At 40.8% G+C, this 15458-nt stretch overlaps 1 protein-coding gene across 4 annotated transcripts in view; it reads right to left on the bottom strand.

Annotated features, from left to right (window-relative positions):
• CARMIL1 (capping protein regulator and myosin 1 linker 1) overlaps positions 1 to 15458 on the bottom strand; it is a 398430-nt gene that overhangs the window by 112365 nt on the left and 270607 nt on the right. For all 4 annotated transcript variants that reach the window (XM_068236999.1, XM_068237000.1, XM_068237001.1 and 1 more), the window contains 3 exons: positions 10696 to 10789; positions 5410 to 5508; positions 2113 to 2241 (listed from right to left, as the gene is read on the bottom strand). In XM_068236999.1, the coding sequence (XP_068093100.1) occupies positions 2113 to 2241; positions 5410 to 5508; positions 10696 to 10789 (322 nt within the window). The remainder of the gene's footprint in view (positions 1 to 2112; positions 2242 to 5409; positions 5509 to 10695; positions 10790 to 15458) is intronic.

Raw genomic sequence — 15458 nt, 5'->3', positions numbered from 1 at the left:
TAAAGACAAGAAGGTCGCCAGCAACACTTTTTCCAGGTCCACAAAAATAAATAATTGAAAATACAGAAAAAAATACAGAATTGGTAGACCGTGATTACAGTGACAAATGTAACATGATTAAAATGTACAGTCCTGGCCAAAAGTTTTGAGACTGTCAAAAATATTGGAAATTAGAAAAGTTGGTGCTTACGTTTTTATAATAGCAATTTGCATATACTCCAGAATGTTATGAAGAGTGTTCAGATGAATTGCGTAGTCCTTCTTTGCCATGAAAATTAACTGAATTCCCAAAAAAACCCTTTCCACTGCATTTCATTGCCGTCATTAAGGACCTGCTGAGATCATTTCAGTAATCGTCTTGTTAACGCAGATGAGAATGTTGACGAGCACAAGGCTGGAGATCATTTGTCAGGCTGTCTGGGTTAGAATGGCAGGCTTGACCTGTTAAAAGGTGGGTGATGCTTGAAATCATTGATCTTCCATTGTTAATCATGGTGACTAGCAAAGAAATGCATGCAGCCATCATTGTGTTGCATTAAAATTGCTTCACAGGCGAGGATATTGTGGCTACTAAGATTGCACCTAAATCAACAATTTATAGGAAAGAGGTTCAGTTCTTGTTAAGAATGCATCAGGGCATCCAAGAAAGTCCAGCAAGTGCCAGGATCATATCCTAAAAAGGATTCAGCTGCAGGATCGGAGTGCAACCAGTGCAGAGGTTGCTCAGGAATGGCAGCAGGCAGGTGTGAGTGCATCTGCACCCACAGTGAGGCGAAGACTTTTGTAAGATGGCCTGGCGTCAAGAAGGGCAGCAAAGAAGCCACTTCTCCCCCCCAAAAAAACATCAGGGACAGATTGATCTTCTGCAGAAAGTATGGTGAACGGATTGCTGAGGACTGGGGCAAAGTCATATTCTCCGATGAAGACCCTTTCCAATTATTTGGGGCATCTGGAAAAAGGCTTGTCAGGAGAATAGGTGAGCGCTACCATCAGTCCTGTGTCATGCCAACAGTAAAGCATCCTGAGACCATTCATGTGTGGGGTTGCTTCTCATCCAAGGGAGTGGGCTCACTCACAATTTTGCCAAAAAACACAGCCATGAATAAAGAATGGTACCAAAACACCATCCAACAACTTCTCCCAACAACAGTTTGGTGAAGAACAATGCATTTTTCAGCACGATGGAGCACCGTGTCATAAGGCAAAAGTGATAACTAAGTGGCTCAGGGACCAAAACGTTGACATTTTGGGTCCATGGCCTGGAAACTCCCCAGATCTTAATCCCATTGAGAACTTGTGGTAATTCCTCAAGAGGCGGGTAGACAAACAAAAACCAACTAATTCTGAGAAACTCAAAGAAGTGATTATGAAAGAATGGGTTGCTATCAGTCAGGATTTGGCCCAGAAAAAGAAGGGCCAACACTGCAAATACTGACTCTTTGCATAAATCTGATGTAATTGTCAATAAAAGCCTTTGAAACATATGAAGTGCTTATAATTATATTTCAGTACATCACAAACAAGTGAACAAAGATCTCAAAGCAGTTTAGCAGCAAACTTTGTGAAAACGAATATTTTTGACAGTCTCAAAACTTTTGGCCAGGACTGTATAGCAAATTGCAAGACACAAATGGCTGAAAGAGCGCTATCCTTGTGGGCTTACAATCTAAAGGAATAGGTGACTTTTTTTTTTTTTTAAGTTATCTCCAAGATTTCTGTAAAACGTATTTTTCTTTATCCATTTAGCTGTTTAGGTCTCCCAAGACTAAGTTACAAAGACAAGGCTTGTAGAACAATTACATGTGGGCAATTCGGTATGAGCTTCTTTAAAAGTTAATCGTTATCACTGCTTGGAGAGACGGCAATCCATACAGTGGCTTTTTTCAATACATTATAGCAGAGATTTCTCTCATGCAAAGGAGTCTTCTGTTTATCCCTTCCAAGCCTGTGTGCTGGCTTATCGCATTGTGCTAGCATATATGTATGTTGTTTAGTTATAGTTATTGGACAGTTTTCATATGATCTGCTGAATGGCCAAAAACCAGGGAATGTGTGTATGTAAGCTCTACAAAGTGTTACACCGCAGGACACATTTTCAGATGGTACACTTACTGTTCTTGAATTCTTTGCATCTCGCATGACTTTCTCAGCAGACTTGACATCTTCTAAAACAAAGTCAACTCCACAGTTTCTCAAAGAGTTAAGGTGATCTTGGACTTTGACACATATTCTGTCAATCATCTAAGGAAGAAATGATGCCATTGTTAGAACTATCCTGGGTTTTGCAGAGGTGTGGTTAAAACTGAAAACCCTGCAAAGAAAAACTAAAAATACATAAAAAATTGCCATTGTATCGTACCTTCTGTGCCAACTTGTTGGTACTGTATATTGTGGCATATAAGACTACTTTTCAACCCTTGAAAAGTCTGAAAAGTCAGGGGTCGTCTTATACGCTGGGTGTCATTGATGCCTGCGTGATACGCCCTACCCTGTTACCGACTCTCAGATCTCGCTGCTGCGGACTTTAGTGAAGCGGAGCAGGCGCACATGTGCGAGAACTGAGAAGCAGGGAAGGAGGTAAATAGGATGGGGGGGGGGGGGGGGGCAGAAGAGTGAAAAAGGCACGTTTTATGGGTACAGCACAATCTATTCTTCCATACCGCTCTGATAAACAGGTAGACAAGGAGAGTTGACCAATCCAAGTAGTCAATCACCTATATACTGTTATATACTGGGTACCACACACAGTACAGCACCAGTATATGATTTTTTTTAACATTTTTTATTTGGTGTGCGTTGGAAGAGGGGTAGTCTTATACAGCCAGTATATTCCAAACTCTGTATTTTAACTGGAAAAGTTGGTGGGGAGGGGTCGTCTTATACGCCCAGTCGTCTTAGACGCCGGAATCTAAAGTAAATCACATTTTGGCAAATCTTGCAGGGGAGGGGCCTATTGGTCAAGGTAGGGGTCCTTTGGGGGGGGGGGGGGGTGCGGTAGCAGCATAAGTCAGTTATACCCCTGGCTGTAAACTTTTCTATTTTTTTTTTGTGTAAAATAAAAAAAAGGATGTATAGAACGTACTTACATAAGAGAAGTACCCACAAACCACTTTGAATTGAAAAATTGTATAAGCTTTATTGGTAAATAGTAAACAGATTATAAAATCAATTAAAAATCACCAACCGGTGATTGCAGCGGTACACATAAGAATAATAATCCAACCTCAAATAATGCCATATAATTGATCCAATAACATATTATATCCTGCCAAAAGTGAAAAACCAATGTTGCACATCAATGTTAAATAACAATTATTGTGTTAACAACACCTATACAATATGCACAACTCCCAAGAGGGAAAAATGGTATGTGCAAAACAGCTATCTAATATTATGCAAAAATCCACAATTGGATATAAATTACCTAAAAAACTTTCTATCAAAAAATAATATTTATAATAATATTAACACAATAATTGTTATTTAACATTGATGTGCAACATTGGTTTTTCACTTTTGGCAGGATATAATAGGTTATTGGATCATTTATATGGCATTACTTGAGGTTGGATTATTATTCTTATGTGTACCGCTGCAATCACCGGTTGGTGATTTTTAATTGATTTTATAATCTGTTTACTATTTACCAATAAAGCTTATACAATTTTTCAATTCGAAGTGGTTTGGTGCTGCTTATAGTGGGTACTTCTCTTGTTTTGCTGCTATATACTGTTAATTGCCCATTTAGCACATACCTCTTTGTATACATCTTTTTACTTATAATTGTGATGGTGCTTGTCCACAATTGTTGGTATAGAAAGTACTTAGAGACACTGAAAACTTTTCTTACCTTATTTTCTTATGCAGCCATCTTCAGCATTCATTTCTAAGTTGATTCGTTGCATCCTTGTGGCAGAACGAGTAATATAGCCCAGCAAAGTTCCACGACTTTGCAAGTCGCAGATTTTGCTGCCTGGTAGAGGCAGAGCTGTGTGCAGTAGCTCTGCCTCTTTTCCAGTCAACCTCCACCTCTCCCAGCAACTCTCAGTGAAGGAAGACTGAGAGGGGCAAGGAGAGGCGGAGATCGGTGAAGATTGACTGGAGAGCTACTGCGCACAGCTCTGCCTCTACCAGGAAGCAAAAATATAAGAGCCCTGCAACTTTGCTGGGCTATTTCTGGGCCATTAATAACTCGTTCTGCCACGGGGATGTGGCAAATCAGCTTAGTATTTAATGCTAAAGATGGCTGCATAAGAAAATAAGGTAAAAAAGAAAAGGAGACTAGGCAGCACGGTGGCGTAGTGGTTAGCTCTCTCGCCTTGCAGCGCTGGGTCCCCGGTTTGAATCCCAGCCAGGGCACTATCTGCAAAGAGTTTGTATGTTCTCTCCGTGTCTGCGTGGGTTTCCTCCGGGCACTCCGGTTTCCTCCCACATTCCAAAAACATACAGATAAGTTAATTGGCTCCCCCTAAAAATTGGCCCTAGACTACAGTACTTACACTACATAATATAGACATATGGCAATGGTAGGGATTAGATTGTGAGCTCCTTTGAGGGACAGTTAGTGACAAGAAAATATATATATATATATATATATATACACTGTACAGCGCTGCGTAATATGTCCGCGCTATATAAATACATAATAATAATAATAATAAATTGTCTCTTTAAAATTTAGTTTTATTAGTACCTTGGTTTTAGTGGTATCTTAATAAACAAAAACAAAAAAAAGGTATGATTTATTGCTAGCAGTGTTACTTTTCAAACGTAAGAGCCACTTAGACACATGAATGCCAAATGAGGGAAGCGCTTGGCTAATGTATTTGTATGGGATGGATCACACCTGAGTGATGTGATTTTTTCCCAAATGCAAACGTGGGTCATGCAGCATTTTGGAGGTGATTCAGCCTGAAAGTGAAGTAAAGGAAAAGTGGAAAATCGCTCTAAAAACGCTATAAAACAAAGCGATTTTCCAGTCATTTCTTTGCAAAAGCTGTTCACTTTCAAGTCAAAGTGTTCAAAAGGTAAAAAAAAATCGATATACTAAAGCACTTCAGAAACCGCTAGGCATAACTAGAAAATCGCTAGGCACATGCATGGAATGGCTTAGAAAAATTACTGCTAAAAACACAGCGTTTGCGATTATGCTAACAATTTGTGGTGTGCACTGGCCCTGATTGGGAGAAAGCTGCCTTGAGATATGATTTAGGCGATAAAAAAATATTTTGGAAGACTGACAAAAAACCCAAATTCCTTCCAAATATTAGCAGGTTACAAACTGTTCACATAAATAGTGCTTTGCTTAGCAACATGTCAAATACACAGCCAAGGCAATGACTTACAGGTTTATGGATTTGACTGTATGTTCTCATTGTTTTCTCTGAAAATATTACAGTAAGAGCTCACCTGCTGAGTAGTGCTGGTTACAATACTTTGCTGCAGTCTGTAGGCCTGCTCCTGGAGGTATTTCCTTGTCTCATGGTTCCTCAACAAATAATTCTCAATCTTGAAAGAAAAAAGGTATAGAAAGCCCATTATTAACTCAGCCATCAAAACATGAACTGACAAAATACATACTACTTGATACTCTTGCTTTTAGATGAGAGGAATAACTAGTTTATTTACAGTATATGAAAAATAAAATATATGGTAACTGGATAATTAACCACTTGACGTCCGCAGTGTTAACCCCCCCCTAACGACCAGCCTCTTTTTTGTTGTGCTGGGCTGTGCAGGCTTTTCAGCGTCCTGCACAGACCAGCTATGGTGCCCAGCGATCGGACTCGCCTCCTTTTTTTGTCCCTAAGGGGACATACCGTCTGAGGTGTCCGATTCGCTGTGGCCATTTTTAGTTTTTTGTTTTTTTTAAGCCTCTATGAGGCTCTCTCTTTCCTCCCCTGCTCCCCTTCCAGATCCTGTATTGAACAGGACGGCGATCCGTCCTGTTCCGCCTCTAATAGGCATCAGCCTATGAGAGGATGGCGCTCCCCGGCCAATCAGAGGCCGGGGATCGCTGATCTCGCACAGCGCTGCTGGAGACCGCTGCGCTGTACAGATGTAAACAAAGGGGATTTCTTTCCCCTTTCATATATAAACAGCCTGCTAGCCATGATCGGCGGCTAGCAGGCTAATCACGGAACTCCGTTCTGTGAAGTGACAGGGAACGATCGCCCATCTGCGTTAGGCGGTCCCCAGGTAGTTAATATAAATAATAAAAATAAATAAATAATTAAGCAGAATTTACTAACAATAGGTTGATTCAATCAGCAAAGTCCTAGTTTAGCATCTAACATTTTAAATACATATGATAGTAAATGTGCATTTATTAGCAATGTATTTTTGCAATAAATATATTATAAGTACTTGGCTGACTGGTTCAAGCTGTTCCTTACTGCCAAGAAACTGGGAGATTCTTCACAGCACAGATAGCTGAATTACAGCAAGTGTTTTGGGGTCCTACCGGTATTCAGTAGTTCTTACAAACAAAAAGTGGACCAAGGCAGGACAACCAGTAACCAGGTCATGGTTTCTCAAGGCTCACTGTGAAGGAAGAGTAAGGCCCCATTCACACCTAAAATCGCTAAATGCTAGCGATTTGTGTTAGTGTTTTCTGGGGGTGATTTTTCCCCAAAAAAATCACTGGACAAATGTGTTTTTTTGGAGCGGTCGCGATTAGCGGTTCTATATATGCTAATGCGATCGCTCCAGAATCGTCAGAAAATGCTGCAGGCTACGCTTTTGTGTTTCAGCTAATCGCTGCAAAACGCTGTGTGAATGGGGCCTAAAAGAACAGCATGTCCAACCCAGTCCAATAGAAGAGCTACTGTAGCAAAAACTTTTGAATAACTAAATACCAACCATAGGAGAAATGTGCACCGTAGCTTGTTGCAAATAGAGCTCAATAACCACAGACTAGTGATGATCAGTGAGATGCAAACATTTCCAAGTTGCAGCAAATTTATGTATGTACATTTTTAGGCAAATATATGCAGCTTGAAAATGGACTAATCAATTTAAACCTGGATGGGACTTGATTGGCCCACTTTCAAGCTGCATATGTTTGCATAAATGTACATAAATGTGCATACACAAAAATATTTGCATCTCATTCATAATCCTGACCACAGACCAATTACAGTGTCAAGCTAAACCCTGACTACTTTAGAAAGCTCTCACAATAGGTTGATTTTCTTCTTTTTTACAACTTATGGATGCTACTTTGACATGTACGGCGCCTACCTAAACATTGTTGCAGACAACATACAGAGTATGTTCATAGCATTGGTATTCCATGATGGCAGAGAACATCCCCTGATATTTCAGTTACAGAAGCCACAAATACACAATATTAGGTAGATAGGATTTATTGACTTAGTTGTTCAGTGTATATACTAGAAAATTGCTCCTACAATTAAAAAAAAAAACAAAAAAAATCCAACATTTACCTTACTCCTAGGGCCTGTTCAGACTATATGCGTTCCTAGCCATTTTCAGGGAACGCGTACTGGTACCAAAAACGCATAGAAACGGCTCGTAATGCTTTTTAATGGGGTAGTTCACATGTATGCGTATGAGACGCATACGTTTCTCATCCGCATTGCTGCACGCAGTTCTGTGCGATACGCATAGAAACGGACGCAATGAAAGTCTATGGACGCATATCAAAAACGCGTACTATTGCGTTTTTAGCGTCCGTTTTCCTCTGCGGTTCCCATAATTCTTTTTTTTCCCCTGGGTCACGTGTTTGTGCAAAACGCAATAGAAAACGCATTCAAACGCAAGAAAAACGCATGCGTTTTTCAACTTGCGTTTCTTTGAATTTATACGCGTTCTACAAACGCAGCAAGTATGAACAGGCCCAGATAGCAACAACCAGCAAAAACTTTAAAAGCAGGCTACATGATGTCTACATTAGGCACCAGCTTATCTAGATCTGATTCACTTTAACTTAAAAGCTGCTAAAATGTCATATAATGCACAATTTTCTATAGCATATGGAGCGGAGTAAAAGGCACTTGCGCTTTCAATGGCGGAATGAACATTAGTGAGCTATCATATCTGTTTACTGAACACAGGGGACAAATTGCAACTGCAACCCAACAGATATATCACATTTTCTCACGGGAGCATAGAATGGATGGTTTTAAATTACACTGCATGTGCTCAAATTACTCAGAGGATCACCACCATTGTTCATGTTTTCAGCTGAAAATAAGAGCTCAGCTATGATCTTAGACGGTTTAGTCTGTTTTGTGTAAAATATTGCACTTGAAACAAAATCTAAATTTTCAAGGGAAAAAAAAATAGAATCAAATTGAATTCTCTTTTTTTTTAAATTGCTAATTAATTATATTTTTAAAGCAGCAAGGACAGCCATACTATCCCAGGAAAAACAAATGCATGCCTTATTTTTTGGACCATATAACACACCTAAGTTTAGAGGACGAAATCCAGGGAAAACAAAAATATACTAAACCTGGTGCTTCCATGGTGAAGGAGCATCTTGTGAATGTTCTCTCCCCAATTGTTATGTCTCTTGTCTCCTCCTTGTACTTTTTGTGCCCTCCTCTGTCCCAATCAGTCCAGGTGTCCTCCTCTGTCCCTCCTGTGTCCTTCTCTATCCCTTTGTCCTCTTCTATTTCACCTGTGTCCTTTTCACTTCTGTCCCCTTGTGCCCTCTTTTGTCCCTCCTGGGACCCCTGCAACTCTGTCATCAGCCTCCACACAGAAGTGACCAATCAGGCGGGGTCCTGCCTGCAACTAGACCTGCCAATCACCACCGCTTTGCTTGTTAACTGGAGCTGATGGTCAAGGAGAATGGACCATGATGTAGTCATTGGGGTCGATAGTCCCACCTACAAGAACATTGTCTCCAGTTAACAAGCACAGCGGCAGTGATTGGCTAGTTTCAGGCAGCACTCCGCCTGACTGGCTCCTGTGTGAAGGCTGACGATGGAGCCGCAGATGACAATTGTACCCTGCTCATGGCCGTGGATAAAGGGAGGACATAGGCTATAGCTGCAGCACCTCCCCTGATTGTCCGCGGATGAAGGCAGGACATAGCTGACCCCCCCCCCCCCCCCCCATTTGGCTGCAGATCAATGGAGGCTGCTGAGGGATGGAGGACATTGATGGCAAGTATTACGCTAAGGAGGGAGAGGAACCACTAGATATAGTGGTGGATAGCACTTGTAGGGGACACCTTTGTGCTGCATTCGGCCCATACGATGCACTGACTCCCCCCCCCCCCCCCCACACACACACACACACATTTGGGGGAGAAAAAGTGCATCTTATGGTCTGAAAAATACAGTATATAGATAAATACTTGTTCTACTTACATAACATGTATTGTACTGTCCATGTTTTCATCTTTACTGCCTCAGACTGAAGCCAATCCTGATGTAATTTCCTCCCTTACACTTTTTTTGTCCTGCCTGAAATTGCCAGCCCTCCTCTTCACTGAGCTCTGATCACAGCATAGATCCTATATCAGCAGCTTCTGAAGAGGGGTGAAGTGTATTTCCCTTCTCATCCTCATGTAACACTGAACTACTCTCAGACAATCAGGTCTTGTGCACACCAAAACCCGCTAGCAGATCCGCAAAATGCTACCAGATTTTGAAACGCTTTTTCTTATTTTTCTGTAGCGTTTCACCTAGCATTTTGCGGTTTTGTGAAGCGTTTTTGGTGTAGTAGATTTCATTTATTATTACAATAAAGCTGTTACTGAACAGCTTCTGTAACAAAAACGCCTGCAAAACCGCTTTAAACTGCCGTTTTTCAGAGCGGTTTGCGTTTTTCCTATACTTTACATTGGAGGCAGAAACGCCTCCGCAATCCCAAAAATGCCTCACCCCGGGAGTATGTGTTTCAGCAAAACTCCTCCCGCTCTGGTGTAACCCACCCCATTGAAATACATTAACCAAGCGTATCCGCAGTCGCAAGCGGCTGCAAAAACGCCAAAAAACCCGCTCGGTGTGCCCCAGCCCTGAGTAAGGAGAATGAATGTGGGAGGTGAGAAACAAGCTTCCTTCTTCCTGGCAATGTACCAGAATAGAGCCATGCTGACAGAGATGAGATTAATTACAGTAGACACATTTATGATTATATTGGAATGCTTGCAATGTAGACTGCATAATAAACACAGAGCAGTGGAATTTGATTTTATAGCCGACAATCCTGATTTAAATGCTAAAATATTTTGATTATGAATGTTTAGATTATTTGCTATCAAAATATTTACATTGCATGGCAACACCATTTCTAATAATAAAGTGGAAGGTGTTTGGTGGGATTTGTAAAAAAAATAAAAAAAAATAAAAAAAAAAGTGCAAACCAAATAGTTTCAATCATGTTGAATAGTCTAATGTGTCTATAGTAAAGTTATTGCAAATAAATAAAAAAAAATTGTTTGAACGTTTTAAATGATACATTTAATTCAATTAGAACTAAACTTCGCCTCTCAAGTAAAAAATATATAATTTCATCAAAAACTATTGCAATGAATAAGTCATTCTTAAGTTGTAAGTTTGATTTTGCAGAGATGCACTAATATTTTTGAATTAAAAAAAACATTGAAGGATCACAGATGAAATGTGTATGGCTAGAGTTAGTTTACCTGAGAAGCTATTACAAGCACATACATTATACTGCTGTACTGCAAACAGTATGCGATAGAGATAGTTTTACCTTTTGTAGAGCTTCCTCTGTCTTCTCTGGGTTAGTCTTCAGTGCTTGGGAGGCATCATTCATAGGTATGGGCATAAATCGCAGGGTGTAATTCCTAAAACACACCACCAAACCATTGTTACATGCAACAGGACAGATGTTCTTTAAAAATACTTCGCTACCAATCTTTTAAAAAAGTTCAGCTCCAGATGTTGACAAGTGGCTTGTTCAGCATTCATGGCTTAGAGTGCATCATTTTCACCCCAATCACAAATGGGTATTTGTAAGCTGAATTTCAAATTTACTATTGTTTTTAAGGCCTGGACACATGCCAGATGAAACTCGGCCGAGGAAGGCTATAATTACCGCATCTGCCTAGAATCAGGCGTGTGTATGGCATCCCCCGATGCCTACTGACCACTCAGCTAAAACACTTTAGGTGAGTGACGTCCAATAGCATTGTTCTCCCTACTTACCCCACTGCGTGATGTTACTCCTGCACCATTCTGACCCCCTGCATAGAACAGAACACATTGCTCATTTGCACACGAGCGACGTTTCTGCACAGCCTCAGCTCTGCAATGTTGCCCGAGGGATCGGGTTTGGATCCCCACCAGGAGACAGTGATTGAGTGTGTGTACAGGCCTTAACAGTAATGTCTTACCAGCCTAGAACTGCTATTGTCCAATTTAACTGTATTATTTCCAGTCTAGTGCATCGGTCAGGCTAGAAGCATCCCAACAGTCTTCTCCATTGTATTGCCCAAGCTAAGTGCTCCTACCTCACTTTCACTTTTATAGATCTCTAGCTTCAGTTTCTTCTCCATGCATAAAAGCCATACACTGGTGGAAAATGGCCCAATTTGGCAACCACTGTTTACTTCCTACTCAGAATTTGATCTGTTAATAGTGATCAATGTTATTGCCTTGCATCCTAGAGTCAGGTTGGTGCCAATTCAGAGTAAAATGTATTAAAAACCATTTAAAAGGAGGTAGGTGTGGACCTCCAGGTAGTTGGACACTCCATGCCAATATTCAAAAGCAATTATTTATTCAATAAGAATAAAGACTAGTGCCAGGTGTTTTTTTTTTACTTATATGAACAGATGCTCCACTAGTTTTGCCTGAGGAAGCCGGTATGCCTGTGAAACACGTCGCGGTTGAGTTTATGCTGATGTCACTTTTTTCTTATTGAATAAAGAATAACTTTTGAAGATTTTACTCTGAATTGGTGCCTCTGTTTCATCTGCAATTACTACTAATTCATCAGTGAATGGCAGCCATGCTGAATTGGAAAGATTGTGTGTTGCATGTGATAATGTGAAAGGGCCCTAAAGAGATTATTGTAACTTAAATATTTTTATTTCCGTTTGCTTTTTGAAACACTAAAATTTATAGATGTTTACTGCCAATAACATCACCAGCGTGCCAGTCTTTCCAGTATAGAATACGGAGCTTTTCCGCCAGTGAGGCTAAACAAAGCACTGCATTGAAATGCTGTCTAACAGGAATGTTCTATCAAATACTTCACACACCAACATCTCGGAGCGTAGCAATGTGCAGGCAGAGAACCAGGAAGAAGAAAGTGGCTGGCAGAGTTTATGTCTTCAAATGCTTCTAATTTTACCACAATATCATGGCTATCAGTCAAAGAGAAATATTTTTTGTAACATGACAAATACTATCATTAGTGCAGCAACCATAAAGGCAAAAAAAACAAAAAACGAACAACAACAAAAAATAAAATAAAATAAATACTTTTTTCTGGTTGCAATAGGTTAGTGTATATAAATAATTACTTGAACTGATTGAGTAATTAAAGTAAACTATCAGTGTGCTCACTACAATAAAGTGCAGAGCAGTTATAACTGTGATGAATTAGACTGACATTGTTGCCATTGTTCTTTGCAAATCATAAACAAGGAAAATCAATGCAAATGAGCGGAGCTATGTTCTTTGCTTCTGCATATTCTACTGCTGGCCATAACAATGAAGGGTTTGGGGATCAAAACTCTTATGTAGAACAGTTCCAACAGCAAAACAATTATTAAAGTATAGCATCATAAAAGCAAGCAGTAACCAGGCTTCTAATATCACATCTAAAAAAGATGGCTTTAACTTGTTTATATGGATCGAACAGCATGTTATATTGTTTGTGTATTTTGGACGGTTGTAAATTATAACATCTATTCCTTAACCAGGGGCAGCTCTAGGCTCGCGGTGGCCCAGGGCAGGGAATCAGTGGCCATTTCGTCCACCAATGTCAATATGGTATCTTATGCACAGAAAATGGCCACTTTGTTGTGACCACTGCATAGCCGCCTTGTGCTAATGACATAAATGTTTAACTTTTGCTGAAATTTGCCATTGTGTTTGGCAGTGCTGATGGGGAGAAGCTCCTGATGAGTAGGCTGCAGGCAGTGCCTTTACTAGTAATGCAGCAGGTGCTGGCACAGCACACGGATGGTGTCACTATGAACTACTGTGCTGCAGCGACTTGAGACATTGACTTGCGCAGCCATAGTGACCATGTCACCCCTCGGTGAGCACAAGTGGTGACCCTCCTATGAATGGTGGCCCTATGCACGTACACATGCCTAAGGCCCCCCCTTGCCTTAACTGAGTAGCCCTTATTCAATTAACTTTTCTCGTAAGTTTTTGCCCAGCACAATCTCATCTCTACAAAACATTTTTTCACCACCTAGCAAATGAAACAACTAAAAAGTGCAGAGTTACTTAAAATGAAGTGAGCGTTAGTTTAAGCAAACTATGGGGCTCCTATAGGTTTATTGGTGCCTGTTGCCCCTAGGGTCCCCGCTGTTCACCTTACTTTAATATTTGATTGCCGAGCACTCGAATCCTCATGTCCAGATGTACCTCTGGCTATGAACATGCACATATACACTGGACATGCATGAGTTTCAAAACGCGCATGCCCAGTAAATAAGAACGGGGGTTCTCTTAAAGCAGGATTGTCACCATAATAATCAAATTTTAATAGCAACTGGTCTGAGTGTATTAAGTGATAAAGATGCTAATCCTGCATTCAAAACTTTTTCTGCTGTTATGGTTTGGAGTTATTACATACCTTAGGAGCACTGGCCCTTTAATAGCCATTCAGTTGCATACTGGGGGTTCTTTTTATCTATAATATATTCCTCCTCCTCCATTTATTTCCCTGTTAGCTGCCTAGCTTAAACATGATCCTGCTCACTGTTTACAAGCAAGGCTGAGGTGACTCAGCGATTGGAGGAGAAAAGAAAAAAAGTTAAGGGAAGAAATGACATAAGTATTTAGCCTCAAACTGTGGGCAAAAGACATGGTTCCCACCAGGAACAGAATTCTCTTCATTAACTATACAAAATTCATTGAAATCAAAACGTGGACAGTACAGTACAATACATGTGTTATGTAAGCAGATCAAGTATTTATCTACTTATATATGTGTTTATTTATCCTGGCATAGTATGGCAAATCCTCCTGCTTTAAAGTGGATCCGAGAGGAACTTTTACTCATTGCATAATTGTGTTCTTTTCCTATTGTTTATAGGGCATTCCTCAAGCCAAATAGTTTTTTGTTTTTGTTTTAATACTCTAATTCCCTATAAACTTAACAAGTCACGCCCACAGGTTTTCAGAGAGCCAAGGCATTTTCAGACAGTAGCAAGGGCTCATGGGAGCTCAGTCTGGGCAGGAGGAGGGGGAGGTTTTACTAGCCAGAGATTTCAGAGGCAGAGGGGAGGAGGGAGGAGGAGGGTGGATTAGGTTTTTTCACAGGCTGAGTGCTCAAGATGCAGATAAGCCTGAATCTGTGTAACGTTTACAAACAACCCAAGGTGAGATAGAGAATGAGGTGGGTATGACCCGGGCAAACAAAGGATCTAATAGTCACCAAATATAATCAAAATACAAAAACTTTATTAATCACAAATATAATAGCAACAATTAAAAAATATGCCCCCCGGCCGCCCCCACAGCCCCCTCCCACTTGCCTCTGGTGTTAACACAGATCCAGTCAACCCAGGCGTGCACATTCACATTCACCAACATACATACAGGTCTGTATGGCCATACAATCAATACAAAGAAGATATATGTCTAGATTATTGGATCCAATAAAAATATATACTTTGTGAACAGTCCCAGGTGTATTGTAATAAGCAGGGTCTGATTGGTGTAAGTGATGAGATAATCCGTCCGGAACATGCACTGTGCACAGCAAGGAGTTAGTCCAGCCTCTCACTGCATATTATTCCAGTGTTAGTAAGGATGCAGCATGCAAGCAAAACCAAGCCAGGCACTAAATGTAAATCTTTGGCATATGCAGCAGTTCAAGCCAAGCAAAGCATTGATCAACTTCCAGTAATCAAAATCCAGTGTTCAAAACATCTTGTATACAAAATATGACTCAGACAATGCTCACGCAGTATCAGCTTGATGATGGCAGTCCACATACACAAACAAAAATCATGCCCGTGGGGCTGCTTACATGTCCAAGATGAAGATCCTGGAATGCAGTATGGCCATACAGGCTGATCGTGGCGTGGCCAAGAGTGCTGTCTGCAATGGATGAAATGTCCCGTACAGGATGAAAGCCAGGGGCTCGGTGCGTGTTCAATGGTGTCCGGAGATAAGCATACCGGGTTGGCTGGAGAGAGGGGAGCAAACTCCTGGACAAGCTTGGAAGGAGACGGTGTGGCGGCCAGGACGCATCAGGCGTCCTCTACCGGTTTCGCCGGACTTCCGGCTTCCTCTGGAGGTTCGTCAGCTTCCTGTGTCCCGCTG

The sequence above is a fragment of the Hyperolius riggenbachi genome, chromosome 5 (genome assembly GCF_040937935.1).
Source record: "Hyperolius riggenbachi isolate aHypRig1 chromosome 5, aHypRig1.pri, whole genome shotgun sequence".
NCBI lineage: Eukaryota > Metazoa > Chordata > Amphibia > Anura > Hyperoliidae > Hyperolius > Hyperolius riggenbachi.
The sequence above is the reverse complement of the archived record's forward strand: the minus strand, read 5'-3'. Positions and strand labels throughout refer to the sequence as shown.